This window comes from Conger conger, chromosome 1 (assembly GCF_963514075.1).
Source record: "Conger conger chromosome 1, fConCon1.1, whole genome shotgun sequence".
Lineage (NCBI taxonomy): Eukaryota > Metazoa > Chordata > Actinopteri > Anguilliformes > Congridae > Conger > Conger conger.
This window is the reverse complement of record NC_083760.1, coordinates 81,112,076-81,138,786: the sequence shown is the minus strand read 5'-3', so window position 1 is coordinate 81,138,786 and position 26,711 is coordinate 81,112,076. Positions and strand designations below refer to the sequence as shown.

The window sequence follows — 26,711 nt, the reverse complement described above, 5'->3', positions numbered from 1 at the left end:
GCTCATGAGCACCACTCTGCCTCTCTCTCTCTGCAGTCGCCCCCACGGTGAGGATCATCCCTCCACCCGGAATACTCAGGGAGGGGGACTCCCTCAGCCTCCTCTGCTCGGTGATCGGAAACCCACTGTGAGTGTGTGTGAGTGTGTGAGTGTGTGAGTGAGTGTGTGTGTGAGTGTGTGTGTGTGAATGTGTGTGTGAGTGTGTGTGAGCCTGTGTGAATGTTTCTGAGTGTGTGTGTGTGTGTGTGTGTGTGAGTTTGTGTGAATGTTCCTGAGTGTGTGTGTGTGTGTGTGTGTGTGAGAGTGAGTGTGGGTGTGTGTGAGTGTGTGCATGTGTGGGTGTGTGTGTGTGTGTGAGTGTGTGAATGTTTCTAAGTGTGTGTGTGTGTGTGTGTGTGTGAGAGAGTGAGTGTGTGTGTGTGTGCGTGCGTATGTGAGTGTGAGTGTGTGTGAATGTTTCTGTGTGTGAGTGTATAAGTTAGGGAGCTAGTGAGTGCTGATATCTTTGTGCTTGAACTACAGCCTGGATTCAATAAAACTTTGCCCTTAACTTTGACTTAAAAAATGAAAATGTGTATTTTATTCATGAAGTTTAGCCTGTTTGGCGATAACCAGGTTTCAGGGAAAAGGAATTTTCTGCCTTGAATAAAAAACTCACTCTTGCTTTTATTTATGAGTCAAAGTTTGGATGTGTGCCAACTGACCTCACCTCACACTTTTGAACTTCAACTGCCTCTGTGTGTGTCTGTGAGCATATCTATTATATTTAATGTAAATCTGCCACCCCACCTGGGGCTGAGCAAGTTCAGTTCCACCCCACCTGGGGCTGAGCAAGTCCAGTCCCACCCCAACCTGCAACCGCAGCCCCAAATCCTTCCCATCTCTCACTGTTCCTGGATCAGTGGTCGGAGGTCCAAACGGGAACTTTACAATCACCAAAAGCAGATAGCTCTCCTCCAGTCTCGCTGAAGAGGGGAATTGATTAAGCTTTCCTCGATCGCGCTGAGTCGCCTCGAGCACTGTGGCCACAGCCCCATACCGCCAGCGGGCGTGGCCTCGCCACGGCGACCATCTGTCACTCACGCGTTACTCAGCGGCAGAGTGAGCGGGCTCTGTGCTCTGTGCTCTGTGCTCTGTGCTCTGTGTGAACGTGCTCTGTGCTCTGTGCTCTGTGTGAGCAGCTCTGTGCTCTGTGCTCTGTGCTCTGTGTGAGCAGCTCTGTGCTCTGTGCTCTGTGTGAGCAGCTCTGTGTGAACGTGCTCTGTGCTCTGTGTGAACGTGCTCTGTGCTCTGTGTGAACGTGCTCTGTGCTCTGTGCACTGTGTGAGCGGCTCTGTGCTCTTTGTGAACGTGCTCTGTGCTCTGTGCTCTGTGCTCTGTGCTCTGTGCTCTGTGCTCTGCTCTGTGCTCTGTGTGAGCGGCTCTATGCTCTGTGTGAACGTGCTCTGTGCTCTGTGTGAACGTGCTCTGTGCTCTGTGCACTGTGTGAGCGGCTCTGTGCTCTTTGTGAACGTGCTCTGTGCTCTGTGCTCTGTGCTCTGCTCTGTGCTTTGTGCTCTGTGCTCTGTGCTCTGCTCTGTGCTCTGTGCTCTGTGCGAGCGTGCTCTGTGTGAGCGGCTCCGGGCTCCGGGCTCCGGGCTCTGTGTAAGGGGGCTTCGGGCTCTGTGTAAGGGGCTGCTCTGTGTGAGCGGGCTCTGTGACGCGGTGGGGGTGTGGACTGGCGTGTTTGTTTGTCTTGGGCCGTTGCTGGGCCACGCATGGGCAGGATTTAATTAAAAGCTTCCCCTCGGGCAGGATTAGCTGCTCACAGGACGGCGGGCTGTAATTTGTCCAGAGCGGATGAGAGGTGTGGATACCGTCGCCAGCGGGCCCGCGATCGGCTTTCAGCCCGTTTGCCGGGTCCATCTGTCAGTCTGTCCGTCTGCCGCAGCGTGGATCCCCCACTAATCCCCCTCATCCCATCCTCTGTTCCCTTCTGTCCCTTCTTCTTTCCCCCCCTCCCTCTCTTTGTCTTCTCTATCCCTTTCTCTTGTTTTTCTGTTTTTCTGTGCCTCCCACTCTCTGGCTCCCCTCATCTGTCCATTCTCTCCTGCCTCCTCCCTGGTTTTTCGGTCCATTTCCTCTGCCTCCTCTATCTGCACCCCCTTCTATTCTCCTCCTCCCATCCATCTCCCCCTCACTCTCTGTATTTCTCTTTCCTCACATTCTTTCACTCCCTCTTGTTATCCTTCGCTGTCTTTCTTTTCTCAACCCTGACTATTTTTCTCTTTTTACCTCCTTCCCCTTCTCTCCCCGATTTCTTCTCACTCTCTCCTTCCCCTTTCCTATTACTCTTCCTCTCTCTATTGCTCCCTCTCTCCTGCTCCCTCCCTCTCTCTTTCTCTCTCTTCCTCCCTCTCTCTGCTTCTCTCCCTCCCTCTCTCTTCTCGCTCTCCCTCCCTCTCTGCCTCTCTCTCTATCCCCCTCTCTCTCACTCTCACCCTATCTCTCCATCTCTCTCCCTCACACCCCCTCCCTCTCTCCCTCGCCCTCCCTCTCTCTTTTTCTCTCTCCCTCCCTCTCTCTGCTTCTCTCCCTCCCTCTCTCTTTCTCTCTCTCCCTCCCTCTCTGCCTCTCTATCCCCTCTCCCTCCCACCCCCCTCCCTTCCTCCCTCTCCTCACCCTCTCTCCCTCCCTCCCTCCCTCCCTGGCTCTGTCTCCTCTCCCTCCCTCCCTCCCTCCCTCCCTCACCCTCTCTCTTTCTCCCTCCCTCCCTCCCTCCCTCACCCTCTCTCTCTTTCTCCCTCCCTCCCTCCCTCACCCTCTCTCTCTTTCTCCCTCCCTCCCTCCCTCCCTCCCTCACCCTCTCTCTCTTTCTCCCTCCCTCACCCTCTCTCTCCCTCCCTCCCTCACCCTCGTTCTCTTTCTCCCTCCCTCCCTCACCCTCTCTTTCTCTCTCCTCTCCCTCCCTCCCTCTCTCTCTCCTCCTCTCCCTCCCTCCCTCCCTCTCTCCCTGCCTCTCTCTCTCCCTCTCTCTCTTTCTCCCTCCCTCCTCTCCCTCTCCCTCCCTCTTTCTCTCTCCTCTCCCTCCCTCCCTCCCTCCCCTCTCTCTCTCTCTCTCTCTCTCTCTCTCTCTCTCTCCCTGCCTCTCTCTCTCCCTCTCTCTCTGTCTCCTCTCCCTCTCCCTCTCTCTCTCTCTCTCTCTCTCCAGCCCGCGGAATGTGCAGTGGTCGCGGGTGAACGACACGCTCCCGGAGAGGGCGGAGACGGCGGGGCCCACCCTGACGGTGTCGAGGCTCAGCCAGGCCCACAACGGAACCTACCTCTGCCAGGCGCACAACAACTACGGCCGGGCGGCCGACCACTACACCCTGCTGGTGTACGGTGAGACACCTCCCCTCCCGTCGCTCCAGCTGCCTGTCAGCGGCACGGCGCTGAGGATTCATCGCCGACAAACACAATCAGACAAGCCCTTCAACTCGGCGCTAACACATATCAAACAAACATGTAATCAGATATGAATAATAACAATCCTCTTCAGCTTCTACACGTGTTTATAAAACTCCGAAATGCAACTTCTGGCGAACCCATCCGACCCCGTGTTTAAAAACCCGTTTCCCCGTTTGCGAGAGACAAAGTGATTGATTACTGGAGTGCCGCGGCGCTCGGCGTGGCGGCCCCCTGCTGGTGAAGGCATGCTGGTGCGTGTTGGGGAATGACAGGTGCAGGTGTTCCTTTTTTCCTGTCGAAAGTAGGCTGTTGGACTCGGGCCCCGTCGGCAGTAAGTGCAGGCATCAGGCGTATCTGTGCGCTCCTCCGGGGGGGGGGGGGGGGGGGGGGGACAGTGGGTGGGACTGCCACACATCGTCTCCCGCGCCCGTGCCAGGGACGTGTGCGGCTCCAGGGACACCGGCTCGGCTTCTCCTGCCAAGTCGGCGGCGTTCCCGTTCCCCGCCCCTGCGAGCCGCCCCTGCCCCACCTGGCCTGGGCCGGGGGTCGGCGGGCGGTCAACGCGCTGGCGCAGGGCTGCCGGCGGCGGATTGGACACGCTCGCCGCCCGGCTCCCCCCAGGTGCATTGTGGGGAGACGGGATAAGCCAGAGTCTGCGGGAGATGAGTCAGCTGGAATCATACTTCTATGACATCACAGAAAAATGGATCCCCCTCCCAGCTGCGTCTCCCGCGCTGTCAGGTTTATGGGCGATGCGGGCACAAAATGGAGGGCTGCTTTTGTAATGTCAGTCTGATAGAGATGGTTTATCTAGCTATCAGAACTACGGGTTGGTTTCCTTTTGAGAGAATGCCGTCAGTTGGATGAGATGTATTGATACACGTTTTTTTTGGGCTTTTTTTTTTTTTTGCGGTGCACAGGGGGAATTTTGACGTGCCTATTTGATTTCGCATGCACCCAAGTCATTTTTTTTTTCTTTTTCTCACCACTTGCAAAGAAGAGCGGTGATTGAGCTGAATGTTTTGATTGTCTCCAAGGCCCCTGAAGACGCGCTTATGCAATTGAAAAGCAATTCGCTGCCGCGATGGATTGAGCTGCCAGTGAACCCCATTAGAATTGAATTGTTGCGAGCGGTGCGGAAGAGGGGAGGGGAGGGGGAGGGGGAGAGGGGGGAATGAAAAGATGGAGAGATGGATATGGAGAGCGAGATGGTGATGCTCCTGGAAGGACGAGTAATGTCTTTGTGTTAATGAGCTGTGGTACTAATTGGAAGAAGTAACATAGTCCCTTAATTAATGGAGTGAGACTGAAGATGGAGACTGTGGAAATCAGATGCTGCTCATACGTATTTTGATACTGGAGGTGGGGGGGGGGGGGGGGATTTCTTTCTGTGATACAAGACCTCCTCCGAGCTGGCTTTGGTGGCGCTTCGTTGTGTGTTGACTTTAATGCCTGCTGTCACCTAATGTCTGTATTTACAAGAGGGGGAATGCACAATGGAGAGGAGTGAGAGAGGGATTGAGATTCCAGGAGAGGAGAAGGCAGAGAGGATTGGGGGGAGGAGAGTGTGTGTGTGTGGGTGTGTGTGTGGGGGGGGGGGGGTTGGTGTAGTGAGGTGTCATCCGTTAACAATGCAGCAGCCCTGACTGGGCGGAGTTCTTAGGGCTGTACCAAATTAATCATCATCCAATTAATGATCCTCCGGGTCTTCGCCATTAATCCCTTTCCCTTACGTGAACCTGAGAAATCCGAAAGACACACACGCGCACTCCCACTTAGCATGTGTGCCAGATAATGAGCGAGGGAGGGAGGGAGGGAGGACAGCATATGAGAGGACTGGAGGAGGATAAGTACGTGGGGGGGGGGGGGGGGAGCGATATGTTGACAAGACAAATACCAGCTCTGGGAGAATAGTAGAGGAAGACGAGAGAGAGAAATGGATGATTTCAGGAAGGCAAGGAAAGGGCTTTTGAGAAGGGGAGGAGGAGAGAGGGATGAGGGACGATGCAGACTTGGGGGGAAAGGAGTTTGAAGTTTCCTGTAAGCATGCTTAACTGTGGGAGGAGACCGCGGGAATCTGCTGCACTCTGCTGATTGAAAGCCGCCATTGCAAGTGTGCAGTGACTCAACCGCAACAGACCTCAGCCGGGTAACTGTTAGAGCTCATTCACACACTCCTACGCTCTCACACACTCACACGCGCGCTGACATTCGGTCCCAGCAGAACCAAAACCAGCTGTCGAGTTTTCAGAGTGCCACTGATGCATTAACCCGTAGAAAGATGCCCCCCCCCCCACCATTTCTTGTGTTAGTGTAGCATTGTCTTAGCGTAGCGCCCACTCCTCTGTCACTGTTGTCCTGCAGTAGATGTAGTCCCATTGCATGTGTGTGTGTAACATTGCCTCTCTCCCTCTGCCATGTGTGCCTCGTAGAGAATGTGTCTGTCACCCCCACGGCCCCTCCCACCTCAGTCCCAACCTCCCTAACCCCAATCGATGGCGCAAGCCCCAGAGGTAAACAACCGGCTTCCCTTCAAACCCGCCTCCTATCGCCCTTTCTTTCCCTGCCGTCAATCACTGCGTTTCCTGGGTGACCCCGGGGTCGGCCCTCCCCTCTATCTCTCTCTCTCTCACCTTCTCTCTCCTCTCTCAGTGATGCTCGCTCCCGTTCGTCTGCAGTGACCTTCCCCTCTCATGCCCTTTTCATTCACTACCAGTCCCGCGCTGACACAAAACACCGTCACCCCTCCTCTCTCCTAACGCCGCCAGCGCTGCCTGTGTGATGGCATGTGTGTGCCCAGGTTATGTAACTGCGCCGAGGAAGTCTTTTATCACCCCCTGACAGCCTGCTCTGCGCCGACAGTCAGCTCCGCTTCTTAGAGACGCGTTTACGCTGGCGGAGCAGGGCTCGCAATAGTCAACGGTAAGGAGACAAAAAGGAAAATGCGCAATAATATGTTTTTCGGTTCGGAAGTCTTTCATGGCAGCGGAGAACGCCGTGTCGTATGTTCGGTCAGGGGGGAGCGCCTGAGCGTGTGTATTTCGGCGTGTTGAGTAGAGCCGGCCGCTTTGTCCTGCGGGCACACAAAGCACACATTCCCATCCCAGCGGCTACACGACAGATACCTGCTGGCTTTTTAAAGACGCCAGCCTGCCAAAATGTCAAGGAGAGAGGAGTCTTGAGGCAGCCGCTCTGTCAATCTTTAAATGCTCAGCCTCTGGCACTCTCAAATCGCAGTAGGGGCGGCTATGTTAATTTTTTATCTCTCATGAAATATTACTGAACAGACCTTGAATCTCCGTCTCTGTCTGTCTCTCGATCTCTCTCTCTATCTCCTCTTTTCAGCTTTTTTCTTTCTCTTCTTTCCCCCCCACCTCCAGCTCTCTCTTCCTCTCTCTGTCTTTGTGACCAGAAAGAATACATCACTGCTGTTCCATTGTACTTTATATAGACTGTATTAGCCTCCCTGCCCGCTTTTCTTCTATGTCATGTTCATGCACACACGAGACAGTGTAGCTACCGTGTTCACTCGTCTACGCTTCCTGTCGTGTGTCATGTATTGGTCACAGCTGTCCATTCCGTCATGACGTGAGGCTCTGTCACGACACGAAGCCCTCAGGTTCCTTAATTCTGCTGCTGCTCTTTCCTCCTCAGAACAGCGTGAGACTGCCACCCCGCTCCGCAGTGCCGTTCCTACTTGTTCCCATAGGGGGGCGGTGTTTGCGCTGTACTGACGCTCTGTGTGTCCGTCCCAGATCCCGGGGCGGTGGTGGAGACTCAGAGTGCAGTACCCTATGCTGTGATAGGGGGCATTCTGGCTCTGCTGGTCTTCGCCGTCATCTGCGTGCTCATCGTCACCATCTGGTGCTCCGTCAGGCAGAAAGGTGAGGAAGCCTTTACCCATCTTCCACTGGGGCTCGCAATGGATGGGAGACGTCCGTTGCGAGCCCCACTCACTTCAGTAAAGCGTATTAGACTTCAGGCATGAGGAGAGGGGGTGGTTCTGGTGCCCAAACACATTACATTACATTATTGGCATTTGCCAGACGCTCTTATCCAGAGCGACGTACAATTGATTAGACTAAGAAGGAGACAATCCTCCCCTGGAGCAATGCAGGGTTAAGGGCCTTGCTCAAGGGCCCAACAGCTGTGGGGATCTTATTGTGGCTACACCAGGATTAGAACCACCGACCTTGCGGGTCCCAGTCATGTTACCTTAATCACTACGCTACAGGCCGCCCCTACACATTAATGGCATTTGGCACCTGCCCCTTTTGCCCAAAGTGCCCCTTTCATTTGTTAAAAAAAGATATATTAGTGATTTTCATTTGATCAATATGGTCAAATATATTCTGTACAATAAATGGGTGTCAAAGAATCTAGGTTGGCGTGCCCCTCAAAAAGTCTCTGCACAGCCCTGTGAGATTTGCATTTGCATTTGGATTTGAGGTTGAGTTTGGATTTGGAGATGCGTTTGAATGTGAGAAAGCAGGTGGAGGAGGAGGGTGCGCTGTAGTCAGGGGCCACAGGGACAGAGAGGGACGGTTGACAGTGATTTACGTCCTCCAGTCAGGCCCTGTAGAGAGGTGGGGGAAAGCGGCCGGACGATTTTGTTTATGGCCTTTCAGTTTGCCGCGTTATACTCCGTCCATAAAAGCCTCCTTCCCTTCTGCATCATTTTAAGAGGTTTTGCAGCCTTGGAGCATGCCCTTCCTGCCAATAAAGGACTCTGCAATTACAATTTTAGAGCGGGTGGGGGAGGGGCGAGGGAGGCTGGGAGTCTGTGAGTCCCAGTGTCAGTCACAAACCTGAGACAAACTAGCCGGAGCGCCAACACACTGTCAGTAAAGGAGTCACAGTTATCACCTCCCTGCACTCTCAGAAATAAAGGTACAAACGCTTGTCGCCGGGGCGATACCCTATAGGTGCATAAAATTTAGCCAGCAATATATAATTAATTTGTACCTTTTGTTGCTTGGAAAAGGTACTCATTTGTACCCAAAGAGAACATTCGGGGGAACATTCGGGAAGTTTGATCACGAAGAAGAAAAGTGTACCTCCACTGTGACAGTATTTGTGAGAGTGTGCGTTCCCTCTAACGCTCCGGCTCTCCCCCTCCCAGGCTCCTACCTGACCCACGAGGCCAGTGGCCTGGACGAGCACGGCGAGGTCCAAGAAGCCTTCCTCAACGGCAACGACTCCAGGGAGGGCAAGAAGGAGTATTTACTGTAGCGCCCTCTGCTGGCAGCCTCCTCGACTGCGACCGTACCACGGCATTCTCCACAACCACACACTGCAAGACTGTCAAACCGGGAACGATGACCCACATATCACACCCGTGCCATATAGGGGAGGGGGGGGTGCAGGCATTGTGAGAGGGCGAGGGAGAGGGACTGTTTTGTTTTTTTGTTTTTTTTTGCGATGGAGAGAAAGAAGAAAAGAGGGATAATAATCCCACCCTGTGCACTGTGCTTAGCCGAGTGAGACCGACTGAGAGAAAAACCCAGAGAGAAGTGCTGAAGTCAGAACACATCACACAGCCCATAACCTGCCAAGACAGAGGACGGTAGTGGGAAGATGGGTGTATGGCGGTGCTGGGTTTGCCTTGTGAGGTATTGAATGAGTGACATAAGAAATATTTAAATTGCCAAAGCCTCATAGCCACTAAGATTTAAAAAAAACTCACATACATCATCTTGACAATAAACCAAGGTGCCACACAGGGGATACAAATACATACATATAAGAATACAAATACATGTAAATAGAAGCCCCACCCCCTACGTATCTATATTAAATAATCGATATGCCGGGCGAGCCTTTTCATGAGCACGTGCCGATGTGAGGTCCTCACTCTGTTCTCTCTCAGTCCGTCCTCTGGAACTATTTGTACTACTGAAGTATTTTCTCTTTCGCTCTTTCTCGTTCCTTCTCTCCCTTGTAATCTCTCTCCCATTGTTTGGTCACTGTTGATGGATTGTCTCATCATGAGTGAAAGGGAAAAGGGCATGACGCGCTGACGGTTGAGAAAGACGACAGATTATTTTAAATCCTATTATAAGAGAATAAAAGGCTTGAATGAACGTAACACTGAGAGAATGGACAAACTGGAAAAACAAGATGTATGAACAGACAAAGGGTTGCTTTTTGAGTGCTAAACAGACAGAATACAGATACACAATGATACATATCTCTGAAATTAAATGTTATTTGTATAAAAAAGTGACAAGAACATGAAATGAATCTTTTAAAAAAAAACAACAAAAAAATATTTACTTTGGAACGTATTATGAACCGATGTTACTATACTAACACAGAATATCAGAATTATTATTAGCCTAGCGGTGCAAAGCCGAAAAAATACTGTTAAGTGATCTTTGAAAAAAACAAAAGAAAAAGGAAAAAAAAAATCATTTCATTTTGTCATTATGAAATACCTGAGGTCTTATTGGTTTTTATTAATTATCATTATTATTTTGACTATTACGATTGTTGTTATTGTTATTATTATTATTATTATTACTGTTATTATTATTATTATTGTAATTGTTATTAATTGTATACACTTCCCATGTTTGTTTTTTCTGTAGAAACTGCTGTCGTTCCTTTCTCTCTCTTCCTTTCCTCTCCTCTATTTCTTCCTGTTTCTATCCTTGTCTGTCCTCTGTGGCGGTCCGTGTCTGCCTCTTCCGCTGTCTCTTGCTCTCCTCTTTAATTTGTAGTCCACGCGTCGCTGTTGATATAGCTAACTGTATTTCTTTATAGGGGAAAGATACAAAGCACGATAAAATAAAAAAGACTTTAAAAATAAGTGGGTAGCGAGTGAGGCGCCAGTTTTTTTTGTAATGATCATTAGTTATTCAGAGGCCAGGGGAATAAAAATAAAGCAAATCAGACGAAAGCTTTGAATTAGCAGGTTGGAAAAAGGGATAGAAGGATGGCTCTGCAGGGGTCCGGGACTGAGGAAGAGAAAGGGATGAAAAAGGAGCTGAGACAACAAGTTACCTGACAGAGAAAGGAAAAAAAAAATACTGAATCAGTGAGTGAAGGAAAAGGGGAAGACAACTGTGAATAAAACTCAGTGTACGGGACGGCATGGCATCCATTATTTTGCACAAGATCAATACAGTGTATGATTATGTCGGAACCATTAGAAAGGCTGTTGTTTGTTCACCTGGGTGCAGAAGTGGATTTAAAAGCCAGCTGGGCGATCGCAGCGTTGAATCGATGCATTTGTTCTGTATTGATGGTGAGGCGATGCGTTTTGTCTGTCATAAAGGCTAACGGTTACATTGATTGCTAACAGCAATCAAACTAATGGAGCTCCTCACACAGTGCTGAAAGGTTTGGGCCAGATCAGAGTTCATAATTGGCACGGATTACCTCAAATCAGTGTGGCTTATAGCACTGTAAAACCTGGTATAACAAAGGTTCATAACGGACTTCTGTCACTTGAGAAGGAGCCAGTACCATCCCAAGGATTTAGCCATTCAATGCACTTTTTGGTGCTGGCGTGACTGATTGATGGAAACGACTTTATTCGTGTTAAAAGCTGAGAGAGTTCCCATCAACAAGCGAGATGCTTTCGGCGAAGAGGACGCTTACTTCAATGGTCTGTCTCTATGGAGACCGATTGGTCTTGGTTTCTTCCCCAAGAGACACTGGCAGTTTGAAGGCAGTATCTGCAACTATCCCCTCTGTCTAGAGAATGTACACCTTCATGCATTTGTGTGAGTGTGAGTCTGTGTTTGTGTGTGCGTCCGTATGTGTTACATTGTGAGCCCTTGTGGTCATATAGTTTACGGATTTCTTATTGGCTATTTTGGCTTAGATTTTCTATTTGCGCCTGCTGTGTTTGCTTTCGAGAGTGAGATACTGAGAGAGAGAGAGAAAAAAAACATTCACCCAAGGCTGGGGGGAAAAATCCAAAATGCAATCCAATTAGTATGAACAAGTGCTTTTATTTAAGTGTGAGGCAGAGCTCCAAGTTCAATCATAGCAAAAATGGAATTCACACAAACATTCATTTTGCCTCAGTACCTTGCAGCATTTTCCTGTTGCTTGGTAAACAAGGTGTAATGAACTCAATTTTGATTCTGTGCTAAGTATCACTAAAGGCACAATGCTGATGGATTTTACTGTAGGGTAAGATTAGGGTGGCAGTGTTGTGTGGGCTACCTTTTAAAATGAGAAATACCTTTTGAATTGAGCATCAGCTCCGAGTGATTACATTTTTAATATAAAAGTTTATGATGTGTGGCTGAATTTGGTCCTGTGGTTAGTAACACGTTTACCATGAAAATGACAGTATTTTAAATACGAGATGTTGCTTTGGACTAGGATCAGATTTTAGTCTGCGGTTAGGATCCCTGACTGCGTGAGTGGCTGAGTCCTCATGGCAGAGTTTAAGCAGAGGGCTGTGTTCTCCCTGTTGGCCCCTTACACTTCTGGGCATACTTTCACTTTGCTCACTCCCCAGGGAGGGCAACAGATGCCGCAGGGCCGTGCGTCTGAGCACAGCGCCACGGCAAAATGCTTCCCCGGGGAAACAGACAGAGGAGGGGAAGAGGGAGGCGGCGGGCGGGGTGTGTGGAGGGCATGGTCCCGATGGAGGGAGGAGGTGTGGAGAAGAGGAGGAACCAGGCCGTAGAGCTGAAAGAGGAGGGAGGCGAGGCCGGGGACCCAGGGGGGCTGCAGGGTCCCGGGCGAGAAGAGCAGGAGGGCGTTGGAGGTGTGGAGAGGGAGGCAGAGGAGCACCAGGAGACACAGGGACAGTGCCAGGGAGCGGGACCGAGCCACTTGACTCTTCGGGCCCTGGGACAGGTCTGGGGCCAGCTTGGGCGCCATGCAAAGCAGGTCCAGGTAGAGTGCAAGCAGGACCAGCAGGGGGAGGAGAAACGCGGTGACACTGTAGACATAGACCAGGAAGTCGGGGCTCAGCACAGTGTCCAGGGCGCACACGCCCCAATGCCTGCCGTGGATTTGGGCATACGTGAAGTTGTGCTGGTCCTCCACGTAGAACTTGGACAGGAAGCCACCATAGGGGAGGTATTGCCCGATGATGGAACGGTCTTGCGGGCCTGGGTATTTGGGCGGTGGAAAAGGGGTGGTCCAGTTGGGGCCCGGCGCTCCCCCCAGCCCCAGCCCGGCCGTGCCCCCTCCCGGGGATTGGCCCCAGGTGTCTAGAACATTCCAGCTGAGGAACTGAGCGAAGGCGGTGAGGACAGAACCCACCCAGCTGAACAGGACCGCCAGCAGGGCCCGCGGGCCGCTCACCAACACCGCGTACCTGACACACAGGGGGAGAGAGGAAAAATACACACACACACACACACACACACACACACAAACCCTTTTATTTCATAGATCGTATGGCCTGAATCTCTGTTATGCCACTGACTTGATTGCAGCTGTAGCCACTGTATCTCTTGGTCTAGCGGTGGATATATAACCATGTTAATTAAAAGTCACTTTGGCTAGAAGGGCTTTTATAAATGCCTAAATTGCACAGAGGGAGAGAAGCAGGGCGAAAATACCAGGTCAGACAAGACCATGCGGGGTCACAGAAAGCTGTTAGTGCACTGTGTTTCGATTGGATGTGCTACATCTCCAAGGAGACCCCTCTAATTAAGGACAGACGTAATGGACACGCTGCCTGATCAGACACCACAGAACCTAGACTAGTGACAACCTCAGACACTCTCTTGAACAGAGCATTCTCTGCACTGTACTTAAAAACGACTGCAATATTTCCCGCCCATCCATCATCCTTAATTATCACAGTCACATCAGACTCCTTCCTTCTGCTTTGTTTCCTGCAGACGCCCAGCTTTCAGCTCCATCCTCTTTCAGATGGCACGCCACGTCTGGCAGAATATTAACAAACCACTGCACTCTTAATTGACTTGATTAGGAAATCGCTTCAAAGGGCTCAGTGGTAATCCAAGCTGTGTGAGAAACCCAGTCAAGCGATACAAATCAAACAACGGGTAAATGTTTTAAAGTAGAATACAAATGACAGCAGCCATACCACCATGTACCCTTCTCATGGCTAATTACAAGCACTAAGCAGGTCGGGGCTTAGTTAATACTTGGATGGGAGACCTCCTGGGAAATTTAGGTTATTGCTGGCCCAGTAGGGGGCACTCTCCTCTCAGCACCAAAGAGAAATCTGATGCCCCATACATACTGATAGAACACGGTGCTGTAATTGGTCCCATCGTTTGGAAGAGATGTTAAAGGAAGGTTCTGACTCATTAGTCATTACAGATCAAACGGCTCTTTTAGAAATAGTCTCAGCGTTCTGGGCTAATGCCTACAAAAATACATTGTAACCTGCTATATTTGATTGGCTACACAATCCTTTGCAGTCCTACCCACTTTATTTCCCCAGATCATCATTGTGAAAGAAGTTGACCTAATGTAGACTCGCCGTGTTCCGAACACCAAGTTAACTCACCCTGTTACGAAAACTGCAACTTTCATGACGAATAACTAAAAAATTACTTCCACATCAGCTTTGATTTTTGTGTGCGCATAAAGTATAATTCCTTCCGTTTTCATAAAACTTAGTACAGGTCACATACATGATCCATTTCAGCATGCAGTGGCTTGGTAATAGTGCTCCACTGTGACATAGTGTGGCTGTTGCTAACAACAGATTATGAACCGGGCAGATTTATACAGCGATGTTCGGACCACCATGGTAACATGGTCTAACATGGTCTTCCAAACATAGAGATGTTGTGCAGTTATTTGTTGTTTTCTCTATAATTATTGGTCCAATTCACATCAAAGTGTTTTAGTGTCTGGGATAGTCAATAAGCAACCATAATCATAAACCACATTCCTCAGGGGAAAAACTAACATTGAACGGACATTAACTTCCCTGTGTTCTGCACGCTAAGTTTACGTTACCTGATTTTTAAAAACTTTTCATGGAGAAATGATAACTGGTCACGGAGAAAGAACACATTTTGGCTTGTTGCAAAACCCAGTGAAAACTGTGCTATCTCAGGTTGGTCTGTGGGTTTCAGAGAGGGGGAAATGACATGTTGTTCTCCCAAATTTTCTCTCCTCAATTTACCTGTGGCAGCAGCAGCAGCAGCCTATCCCTGAGTCACTGGCTGTTCAGTTGTCATTTCACTGTCAAAACTGGCTTAATATTGGGTTATATCACTGGTGTTATTTCTCTTTTGGCAAGGAATTCACTATTATTAACTCTGGAAGTCAACCATACTGCCTTTCACCTCAGTATTTTTCTTGTCCTTAGCTGTCCCTTCCAAAACATATGTTCTTGTTTTTCTCTTGTTGCTATCAACCATCCCATCCTTCCACCTACCTACTGACTTCAACTACCCTATACAGCCATAACGCTCCCTCACTCTTTCCATTCCATCTCCCCCACACACACCCCTAGGGGCCCCCTGAGCCAGCAAGTGCCCTTTTATCAGAGCCATACCTTAGCCACGACCTTACCTCTCTCCCAGCTTGTACTGGAGGTGTGAGTTGATGGTCAGCAGCAGCAACAAGAACATGGTGAACTGTCTGACCAGCAGGGGGCAGCACACCATGGTGAGGCAGGTGTACAGGCACTGTGGGCTCCTCAGGTTGAGCAGGACCGAGACTGGGATGGCCACCACACCCCCCACGGCCCCCGCCCAGCCCAGGCACATCCGCAGGCAATCCGAAACGCTGCCACCGTCCCCAGCCCCGCTCCTCTGACCCTTACCCACACACATCCGCACACTCACCCCAATCACAGACATGTACAGCACACACTGACACACCGAGTACAGCCACATCAGCTCCATGGCTGGGCCACACAGTACAACAGGGGAAGACAGAAGGCAACAGATGTATGTTAGCAATGTAACCTTTCCTACGCAATAAAATGTTCACTGTTAAATCAATCCTGTTGGACTCATATGTACTCTGTTTAAGAGTTTAATTAACACTGGACATTTTAATGTTTATACACAGGCAACAGGGTTAACAGCTGGCAAAACCCTATCTTGACATCACTGGACAGTACACATACATTGTGAATGTGAATGCAAACACTGCCATCTAACTGGAGGTATTGTGCTGCAAGATCTGTCAAACAAAACACAGACTGCAATGCAAAACAAGCTGCCTCAGAAAGGCTGCACCTGACGAACAATTACCTCCCCGGCACAATTATCACACAAACAGAACAGAAACAAACTGGGAGGCATACTGATTGTGCAGTACCCTTCATAAAAGCTGCTTATTGTTCACAAAAACATAGATAAAAATCTAAACGGAAAACTGCACATCATGGAATTTTCTTTCAGCACTTTCAGCGGAGACAATCAACTTACTTTTGCAGTAATAATTATGACTGGCCTTTGATATGCAATATGTGGTACACACTCGCAGCAAGTTGGTGCTAAAATGCAAATCGTACAAAGCGGTGCAAACAATTGGGGAACAAGGCATCCGAGGACAGCACCATATTAAAAATGTTGAGGAGATGTAGAGGAGGAGAGGTGAGTAGAGATGCGAGTAAAATTGAAGACCAATACCTGGGGTTGTGCCGGGTGGGGACAGAACAGCGTCTCTGAAAGGAGAGAGTTCTGGAAAGTGATCTGTCTTTCCTTTGCAATTCCCTTCCTCGCTTTCCTCAATATGTCTCTGTGTATCATTTCCCATCTGCACCAATCTACCCTCTCACACTCATAAAACTTCAACCCTGTGTCCTCAGCCCCATGTACACCGCTCAATAGCATCGATGTTAAGAGCCTCTCTATCCTTTGCCTCAGAAGCGTCCAAAGGGCAAAGCTGGCCCAACAAATCAGCAGGATATACCGAGCACAAGTGCTCTCCCTGCCTGTCGATCACTCTTGAGTAAACATGTCAGTGGATGAGACACAGAAAATGGATGGTGGGGTGATGGAGAGAGGGACAAGGAGATGAGAGGATACAGGGAAATACACACAAAAAAAGAAAAAAAAAAGATTTGATCATTCTGCAACTGCCAAGCCATCATATACTTGCCGGAGGGCATGCGAAAAGGGTTGTCATGTTTACAATCAAGGGAACGATTACAGAGAAGAGAATATATATTGATTTTGTTATATCATACTGTATATAGATACAGCCCAGTTGGGTAACGTTTGCTCCCTCTCTCTCTCTCACACACACACAGGCGCTCATGCACGCACACACACACAAGTTATTTTCTTGACATTCCTGTATAATTCAAGCTCTGACCACCATCCAAATGACACACTAAATTATTCTTCACATTGAAGAGGAGCAGTCTTCTTCTTCCACTGACTACCAATTTCCTGGAGAAATCACTGACTGACATGTTAGTTTCTGCTTTTTAGTTCTCCAAATTCAGTCAGGAGGTGGCAACACCATTTTACCATTTCTGAAGGAGCAGAAATTACCAGTTTGTTTTAGGTTCCCACATTGACATTGCCTCCGTGGTGTCCTGGGAGTGTCTGTGCTCAGAGGAGCAGTTGAATTGAATTGAAAGAACCTGAAGGATATCGGCTACTGAATAGGAAATGCTTTGTTTGCCTTTCAATCTCTGAGGAACAGTCTGATCCAGTACTCTGCTTTACACCTTTGAACAAACAGCAGAGGTTCTTATGAAAAGCTGTGGTGAGTTAGTAAATGCAGCTTTAATTAAATATCACATCATCTTATAAATGCAATCTGTATGCCAATAAAAAGGTCAATATTACCATTTTACAGCGTGCCTGATATGTCATTATTATGTATCGAATCACTGTTGCTTAATCATATCAAACGAATTACAATTATCTTTTAACGTGCATCCAGAATTTGCATTATTAATCTGAAGACAAGAGTGCCACCGAGAAAATCAAATCTGGAACTGTCTGTGATGAAAGAAGTCGACAACATGAAAGTCGTTCAAAAACCGATTGGTCCATCTCATTTTCAGTTTTGTGATATTTCATAATATTGGTCTTATCATCGTAAACTCTGTTTAAAAAAAGTAAACTTCGCGTTCCTTTGAAATCAACGTTCAAAGGAACGCAAAATATTTATGAGATTGGCTCCATAAGCCTTGCATAATTTGTTCGCAGTAAACTCGTTGACATAGCAACTGTGTGTCGGTCCACCACCAACACGTTCAGAATCATCGAGTTCAGAGTGGACATCGCTTTGTACGGGCTCCCGTAAACACAGTGACTTATTTAATTACTTCATTTTCTCGACAAATTCAGTTAACATGCGCCAGACTCTCAGAAGTCAAATTATGTTTAAACCAACGAATAAATCTTTGAATTTTCATTGAAAAACGAAATATGCCAAATATTTACACTGCCCTTACTAAATCTCGCGTGAGTCTACGAGAATATCTGAGTTCGAATGCGGGCTGGAAACCCCGTCGTCCCCTCTTCCTTTTGCTGTCGGCAAGCAAGGTAAACTCGAAGTTAGGTCTGGTCCTGATAACGTATTACATTCGCCTTCTGATACATACGTTTTGCTTTAAACCACTCGATTTCATTCAGTACAATTGGTCCATGTCTTCACCATGTTTTACTGAGTCACATTGTTTCAAAAAGCGCTTTTATAGGTGGTATGTGTGTATGACTGATGCTTAGCGAGCTAACTATGGCGGCCCTCATATGCCAGTGCGGGGTGGCCTAGCCGTACAGCATGGTTTCAGTGTCATTTGCGCATACTTCTCTTCAGATAGATTTCGCTCTCAATCTATTCGATGTTTCTATCAGTTATGTAATGGGGGTTCGGTTTAAGAGATTGTTGTAACGTTCGTATGATTTTCCACGTGACCCATTTGCTAAGGAAGCTAACATTAGCAAGGCACTCCGACTTGTATCTTCGAGCTAGCTGTACTCATCTAGGATTTGAAGTTATCGCAGTAAGATGATTTTAGGCTTAGGAGTCCCCACAAAGCATTTGGTTACGTTTTAAGGCACATGTTGCTTTACATCATGGTCCAGTATTGAGTATAAAGCTCAAGCGTCGCTTTGTTTTACGGTCATTCTCCCTAAATGGCAAGGTTGTAGCTACGTGTCCAAGGAAAAGCAGACGGCCAGTTGGGACTTTAGAAACCGATTTAAAAACCGTTCTCCTTGCCCATCATTCTGTCCATATTTCCCTCAGATGCCTGGTGTCACGGTGAAAGACGTCAACCAGCAGGAGTTTGTCCGTGCCCTGGGAGCATTTCTCAAAAAGTAAGGTACCCTGCTACAGATAATATAATAATAGTCTTGATGCATACAGGGCTGTACACAGACTTCAAAAATATTGAGGTCAGTGGTGAAACCTGTCTTCTATGGGGGGTGTGGGGGCATGCTCCCCCAGAAGAAAATGTAGAGTATTTTAACAATGAAATGCATCAACCTGGTGTACTCTGAAGTGAAAATGGAGAGATTTGCTTAGATTTAAAATGTATTAAATTACTGAGGTCATGACCTCAGTGTCCTCAATGGTAGTTACAGGCCTGGATGCAAGTGATGCGTATTCCAACTTTCACTGCTGCAGAGGGGCTGTTGGGGGGTGAAGTCCAGAGCCGGTGTGAGGTGTAGTGCAACTGGTTCATAGCTGGTAGTACATCGCCATAGTTGTGCGGTCGGTTACACTTCCCCTGGGCTCTCCACTGGAGTGGAGTGTTTCCCTTTGGGCTCTTTCATCTGTTTGACACATTCTATTGTCTGCTACGAATGAAAATGCTGTCGTGGCTTTATATCGGCGCTGTACGCATCACTAAACCCCCCCTCTCCCCCTCTCTGTATCTCCCTCTCCCAGGTCGGGGAAGCTAAAGGTGCCAGAATGGGTGGACACCGTGAAGTTGGCCAAGCACAAGGAGCTGGCGCCCTGTGACGAGAACTGGTTCTACACCAGAGCTGGTGAGGCTGATTTCTGCTCGTGTCCGTGGGGCCTGCTTTCCGGAGGGTGTCGGGTGTCCGGTCAGCAGAGGCACCCGCTTTTAACGCTCCAGCTTTCTCACTCTGCCCATAAATTATACATTCCCTCATATGAATGTGCAATGAATAATTTCGAGCGGAGTAGATTACTTTTTTTTTTGCCCGTCCCAGCATCCGCGGTGAGGCACCTGTACCTGCGCGGGGGTGTGGGCGTGGGCTCCATGACCAAGATCTACGGCAGTCGCCAGAGGAACGGCGTGTGCCCCGCCCACTTCAGCCGCGGCTCCAAGAACGTGGCGCGCAAGGTCCTGCAGGCTCTCGAGGGCCTCAAGATGGTGGAGAGGGACCCCAACGGGTGAGGGAAGGGGGAAAGGGCGTCCTGTCTCTCGATGCTTTCCGGTGTTGATGGCTGCTATGGTGGACTCGAGCGCAATATGGTTGACTGATGTGTTATGGACGGGAGAACCCTCAGTTGTCAATGCAGTATACTTTCTAAACCAGGAGTGCATAACTCCGGTTATTCTTGGTGGGCTGGTCTGCGTGCTGGGTTTTTGTTCCAGCTAATTACCTTAGTTTTCTGACAGCTCTGGAAAATGCTCTGGTGCACTCCTGTCACTTTGTGTTCAGCTCTATTCTACCCTCTCCTGTTGATTTGGATTGGTATATTGAAGAAGGACATATGGCACATTTAAGCAGGTGTATTCAGTGGGGCTTTTGCTGCTGTTGGAGAGTAAACTGAATGCTAACTGCCTGTGTAGATGCAGACTGTTAGTTGCAGTAGCCACAGCATTGTATATACTGTATATAGTAGGTACGTTTTTATTGCCTGGGTTGGCGATTTTGCATCAGGCATGTTGTCATGATGCACTGTAAATGATAAACACTCTTGCCCTTGAAGTGCTACTGCCTTTTTGCAATCATTGTAGCGCCCAAAAAATACCTGGGGTCGGCCGCTACTCACTCCCAAAGTTGGGGTGTTACAACTGGAGCACTGTAAAACATTTAGGGTACACCTGTCTGTGGTTGTGGCTGGTGCCTATGCCAGTGTCACTCCTGGCCAAAATGGCTTAAAATGTAAATAATTGCGGTAGTCACAATATCCTGAAACGGCTCATCCCTTGTACATCCCTGATCTAAATTAAGCATTACTTGCCTTGCATGCCACATCACCCCATGACTAAGGCTGGTTTCGATGAGGTATGTTGCCGTTTTTAGTATCTTGCATTGATAGACCAAATTAAATTAAGGCAATTTTAACAACCTTGGCTTGGGTTTTCTTTCTGAAATGAAAAAGAAACGTGTTCCAATGAGCATTTGGCTCTCAGTACTTGGGCTTGCGCTCCTTTTGTGCTAATAAAATGGAGTGGACTTGCCTAAATTGAGTTTTACAGGTCACTTGGACATGTTGGAGCTTTTTATTATTCCTCTGATGCGTGTTCCTGTTACAGCCGCCCTAATTGATCTGGCAGTTTGATTAATTTGTAGAACTTTCCTGGGTTTTATGTGGTGAATTACATTACCAGTGCATCTCTTGCAGATTAAGTATATTTGGCTGCAAATATTCTTCTGAGTATTTTTGGGGGAAAATGTCTTTGATGCAGAATTCTGCCTGGCTAGATAAAAGCAATGTAGGTAACTAATGTGATCTGAAACGTGACTCAACCCATTTCCATAAACAAGAATCTCTCGCTCGCTCTCTCATGCTCTCTTGACATGAAAAAACAAAGGCATTGTATTGCCTGACACATTTGGATAAAATGTAAATCGGTAGTATCGGTCATCGGTAACAATATCTGCTTCAGAAGAAATCTCTGTTCCAGATCATTCTAATCTCTCTGCTCAGGCCAGGGTGTTGCTGTACTGTAGAAGCATTAATATTCGGTAAATGTTCGGTCCCCCCTGCATGACCCATTGCAATGAAACTCAGTTCAGTTGCATGAGTTTAGTGTTTCGCTCGCTTGTCTGTGCTGATTTGCCTCGTATGAGTTGTAGATAACCGCATGGCTGCAGAGGTTAACGCTGTTTCTTGTGCTGCAGTGGTCGCAGACTGACTCCCCAGGGCCACAGAGACCTGGACCGAATCGCTGGCCAGGTGAGTCCCTGTAGTACCGTGTGCCTGCAGAATGTGCTCCTCTCCCTGTTTCTGCTGTCCCTGTTCTGTACCCCTCTCGTGTCACAACCGCTGTCTGTCCAACTCTGCCCATTGCCCTTTCCTGTCACGGGGCCGCCCTTGCCTACTTCTGAGACGCTTCCCCGTACACTTTTCTCCTCCAGTCTTTAGTGCCGTTATGCAGGGTTCTCCAAACATGCACCTGAAGGCCCAAGGACACAGAACCGCGTCTTAAGTCACGCCGATGGGCACTGTAGCTGCTGATGCGGGCTTCCCTCGCCCGGAGTCGATGCCGAAGGTGTCGCTTTTCGTAAAAGGGCTCCACGGGTCCTGGGCGACAGCCACTACTCCCACAGTCCTTGCGCTTCCAGGCCTGCGGGTGTTGGTTGCCTTCCACTCGTTTATGTAGCCCTTCAGCCCCGGGTTGTATTTAGGAGCGCGACTCCTCACGTGTGCACTGGGCGCCTCTGCTCTCCGAATGGCCACTCGTGCCGGTTGCCGTAGCGACAGTCAAAGCTGTCCCTCTGTTGTGGAACAAGCTTACCGGAGCTCTACACTACCAGTTCAGGGACGCTTGCTCATAAGCTGACAAATTTAAGAGTGCGCTAATGCATCCCAATTAGATGTTCTCTCAAATTATTTTTTACGGTTGGCACGCCGATTTTCAGGAGTAAATGCTCTGTAAACCCTGTTTAAATCTGGGTGTTTATTAATTTTTGCTCTTCCACATTAAGCCTTAAACATTCTTGCCATTCTGTTACTGTAAAACTCCTTTTCTTCTCAGCCCCTGTCACGGGGCTGTCCTGTCCTCCTGCTCTTGCCCTTAGCCTGGTCAGCCATCATTCGTGATGAATCATTTAAAACAGCCGATCACCTAGTTAACGCACCTCTCTTGGGTTCTTGGGTCCGAATTGGTTGCTGGCATTTGGCCGAACAAAACCTGCCAGACCCTGCGGCCCGCCAGGACCAGGACCTGGACTGCTGGATCGCCCTGCGCTCTCTGCTTAACTGCTGAGCCCCCTGCTGTGGTCTGCAGCCGCTGCTAGCCACTGCTGCTGTAGCGCCGTTGGGTTAATGCCGTGCGCCAGCTACACTTGTGCGATGTGCTCTAGCTTTAGCGCTGCTGTGTTGTTTTCCTGGGCTGTGTGTAGCGTAATGGTTAAGGTAAATGACTGGGACACGCAAGGTTGGTGGTTCGAATCCCAGTGTAGCCACAATAAGATCCGCACAGCCGTTGGGCCCTTGAGCAAGGCCCTTAACCCTGCATTGCTCCCGGGGAGGATTGTCTCCTGCTTAGTCTAATCAACTGTACGTCGCTCTGGGTAAGAGCGTCTGCCAAATGCCAATGTAATGTAATGTAATGTTGACTGCTGCATCGCGCTGCTTTACTCCCATCTCCAGCGCATGTGCTGAAGGAGTGGCTTCCTCTACCATCTGCTTGGCCTGTTCTCTAATGCCCTGCAAAGCCCTGCGGTCTGTGCATGATGAGGTGCTACCTGAAGAAAAGATGTTTTAATTATGCATTTTGTTGTCTACCCCCTCCCAGGTTGCGGCTGCAAGCAAGAAGCCTTGAATTGTGTATTAAAATAAAAGGTGTTTTGGAAAAAGGTGATCACGTTGTGGTTCTGTTGTCTTCCCCTCAATCTGTTCCCGGCATCTGCTGGGGCACAGTAGCCGCTTATTTTTCCTGAGTAAATTCAGTTTGTCAGTTTTGTTAGAGCATGGATTGCAATTTGATTGCTTTTCATGGAATCCTGGTCAGGGAATATGTTATTTATGTACATTGCATTCTGGTTTTCTTGCCTGCACCTGAGTCAGATTTGAACCTGAAGAAAAGTCATTTGCAGGCAGCACAGGGAAAGGTATGCTTGCTTTTCTGGTTTTAAGTTCGGATCCGGCCATCCGCTCCTGTCAGTCAGCCCATCCGCCATTGTATGAGTTAACCGAACCCACGCGTCTGTAGGGGGAACCAGAGGACACCCACGCCGACACTGACAGAACCTGATGGCTTATTACTGTGATGCGATGTACATCACCCTTCAAATCCCCATATTAGTGACACTCTAGACACATTCACATGTGATACTGGGTTTACTGAATTGTCCCAAGCTTTTACCATTGTGTTGCCAATTCACCCTGGATTTGCACGATGCGTTTGGCACGAAAATGGTGCGCGGTTACCTTGTGATCTGCTTAAAGAATGAAAGGTCTGTCTTGAGGCTGTGGATAATGATGGAACAGTGTGGATGCCTGTCTCCCAGCAGGGCGAGTAGAATTCGTCTTTCCTCTAGGGTAGTGGCTCTCAAACCTTTTGTTCCAACCAGAACAGAATCCCAGAACTTTAAATGAGTAGCGTGGTTGATTGTGATTCGCCGGTGTTTAGCCAACAATAAAACGTGCATTTTTTTTATTCAGTCATTTAAATGTATTTTAAAACTGATTTTTCTAAACCTAAATTTCCCATGATAAAACTTTCCAGTAGTCCAGCGGAGGAAACTGGCTTACGAGTTATAGGGGAGGGATAAGGGGAGTGGTTATCCTCATGTGACGTACTACCTGGAACATTTTCAACCGGTAAAAAATGGGACGATACATCTAAAACACACTCCAAAAAAACGGACATGTTTAATACTTTCATCTTGTTTCTTCAATGCCCTCTTGTGCAAATTGCATATAAAAACCTAGAAACCATGTTACTCCTTTAACGAGAATTTCTTAAAGGTGTGCTGTTGATGTTTCCAAGGATTATTTCTTAAACCACATTGTCAGAAATAGCTATGCATGCCATGAAGTGTAAAATTCCCCTGTTCATATTCTGCAATTTTGAAAACAATTACGTAAAAAAAGGCTATTGTTTTTTAGCTGATCAAATTAACGAGTGTGGTGAATCAAATAGGCTCCTAATTGGTGAAATTGTGGACATCTGGCCACCAAAACTAACTACCTGGAAGATGATGCAGAATTCAAAAGCAAAGCAGATTATAACAAGCCAAACCTGCAATGTGATTAATTCAAGGAAATATTTCTGACAGAAATTCAACAGATGTGGTCAGCAGCTTAATTAGGAGCCTATTGATTAATCAGCACCGCACTATCATTTGATCTGAAAATGAAAAGCACATAATTACAGAGTGGGTGGGGAGAGGAATGGAGAGGAGGAGTGGGGCGCAGGGATGGACGAGGGAGGAGGGACTCAGGTGCTGCAAAGGCAGCTGGTCTTCAAAAGAGGAGACGGAGATTAAAGTGCATACGATTTAATGCGCAGTAACGACTTGTTAAAATTATGGGATTACAATTTTACAAACGAAAACCAAAAGACACAGGGGGGGCCCAGGACCGGCTTTGGGAAACACTGCTCTAACCAGAGTTAACCAGGGCGACCTGCGGTACATGACTGGGACCCGCAAGGTCGGTGGTTCGATCCCCTGTGTAGCCACAATACGATCCACACAGCCATTGGTCCCTCGAGCAAGGCCCTTAACCCTGCGTTGCTCCAGGGGAGGATTGTCTCCTGCTGCTCTGGATAAGAGCGTCTGCCAAATGCCATTAATGTAATGTTAACCTATTTTTGCCTAGTTTCATAACTGACTTTAAGAGAGCGCCTGTTTCCAAGGTAACAACGAAAAGCACATCTAACCACTTCCAGCAAAACTCTTATTAAAGGTGTTTAATTTATCCTGTAAAGCTGAAGCTGATTTTCAGTAATGCGCATATTTGTGCTATATTTAGGAGTCTGTGCTTTGTAAGGCAATGGTAAATAAGTAATCACCCGACGGTCTACTATGGTAATGATGCCGGCAGCAGTGTGTGCGATAAGTTGTGGGCCAACTACGGAGAGACTAGCCTATATGAAACCATACATGATGTTGTATTGCTTTTAAGCAACAGTAGCTGAAAAACATAATAAATAAATAAAAACCTTCGGCGCGAGTTGGTAACGAGGGCAGTTCGCTGCTTGTAGTACCTTTTGTACGCGGTAGGTGGACGCAGAGTTTGGGAAATGACACCGTTTGAATATATCAGCCTGGTTTCGTGTTTAAAATGCAGAAAAGGACTATGGTATTAGAATGAATTCCAGATAGTGAAAATGGCGAAAACCAACTATCCATTGATAGTTTCATGTATGGTTTTACATGGGCTGTTGTAGCCTATTGCTGGATATGATCATTCCCATTTTTGCCATTTATTGTTTGAAAATATCGCTTTTCTGACCCATTAAGATTGCATTAAATATGAATCCCTTTAAATTCAATCACAGGCATTTTAAGTGTTTATCGTTGTGCGTGTGTGTGTGCGTGCGTGCGTGCGTGCATGTGATCTAAATCTGTCCCTTTTTATGGCTATTTATATGCCAGTGTCTGTGATCCAGGCTGTACAGCTTTGTATGTACAGCTATCTTTGTTACCGTCTGCGCATTAAATCGTATGCACTTTAATCTCCGTCTCCTCTTTTGAAGACCAGCTGCCTTTGCAGCACCTGAGTCCCTCCTCCCTCGCCCATCCCTGCGCCCCCCTCCTCCTCTCCATTCCTCTCCCCACCCACTCTGTAATTTGTAAACCAGGGAGTAAGATAAGCAAGTCCTTGAGCCATTGAGAAAAATGTGTGGAATGCGTGTGAGGAGGTCCACATTGTTTGTTCACTTGCTACTGTTAGACGGAGCCAACGTCTCCATTACTATTATTAATGCTATAACTGTCACTGACACACACCGTCTTCTCTTTAGCATTTTCGCGAGCCTCGTGGGCAGGTGTGAACAGCAGATGTAGCGTGCCATAGAAATATCTTACATTTGTGTTTGTGAGTGTGCGTGTGAGAGATTGAGAGAGAGAGAGAGAGAGAGAAAGCGAGCACACTATAAACAAATAATACAAGCACTTAAATTAATTGTACCAGCTTTAAAACCAGAATATAATCAAAATCGCATTGCTATAAAGTGACAAGTTACATAAATGTGTCAGAATTGGGAAAAGTTATCAACACAATGCCATCTTGCTGCCCTCTTGTTTGGTCTCCACAGGGCCTTTTCCAAAATAGAAACATTTCCATGAAGGACCCTCGAGGAGGTTTATTCAAAGAGGGGGGTGAATGTTTTTGTTGCACTCATGCCCAAAATGGCAAATCAAAATTGTGGCAGCCCTCGGAAGCTGACCGAAACCTAGCTGAAAGCCGTTAGATCAGAATCGGAAACCTTCTTTCCTGTTGCACAATGCTTTCTGTAAACACCACTGTTGATTTATTTTAGCTCTAAATCTCCACTTTCCAGCGTCACAATGGTTCTT

General features: G+C 48.1%; 3 protein-coding genes across 5 annotated transcripts in view; 2 read left to right on the top strand and 1 right to left on the bottom strand.

Moving 5' to 3' along the window:
• cadm4 (cell adhesion molecule 4) overlaps positions 1-10,240 on the top strand; it is an 85,804-nt gene extending 75,564 nt beyond the window's left edge. For 2 of the 3 annotated variants that reach the window (XM_061216562.1, XM_061216555.1), the window contains exons 5-9: positions 37-127; positions 3,191-3,363; positions 5,862-5,942; positions 7,185-7,313; positions 8,552-10,240. In XM_061216562.1, coding sequence (XP_061072546.1) covers positions 37-127; positions 3,191-3,363; positions 5,862-5,942; positions 7,185-7,313; positions 8,552-8,661 — 584 coding nt within the window. In that variant the 3' untranslated portion in view covers positions 8,662-10,240. The remainder of the gene's footprint in view (positions 1-36; positions 128-3,190; positions 3,364-5,861; positions 5,943-7,184; positions 7,314-8,551) is intronic. The other variant, XM_061216567.1, reaches the window with a different exon arrangement.
• Positions 10,241-11,868: 1,628 nt separating this feature from the next.
• LOC133135752 (adenosine receptor A2b-like) lies at positions 11,869-15,242 on the bottom strand. The gene is made up of 2 exons (XM_061253047.1): positions 14,908-15,242; positions 11,869-12,718 (listed from the first exon to the last, which is right to left on the bottom strand). The coding sequence occupies exons 1-2, from the start codon at positions 15,240-15,242 to the stop codon at positions 11,869-11,871; spliced, it is 1,185 nt and encodes a 394-aa protein (XP_061109031.1).
• A 2,529-nt stretch (positions 15,243-17,771) lies between these two features.
• Positions 17,772-23,044, top strand: rps19 (ribosomal protein S19). The gene is made up of 6 exons (XM_061245498.1): positions 17,772-17,852; positions 18,559-18,629; positions 19,204-19,304; positions 19,494-19,677; positions 21,360-21,414; positions 22,979-23,044. The coding sequence occupies exons 2-6, from the start codon at positions 18,559-18,561 to the stop codon at positions 23,003-23,005; spliced, it is 438 nt and encodes a 145-aa protein (XP_061101482.1). The 5' UTR covers positions 17,772-17,852; the 3' UTR covers positions 23,006-23,044.
• Positions 23,045-26,711: the final 3,667 nt, after the last annotated feature.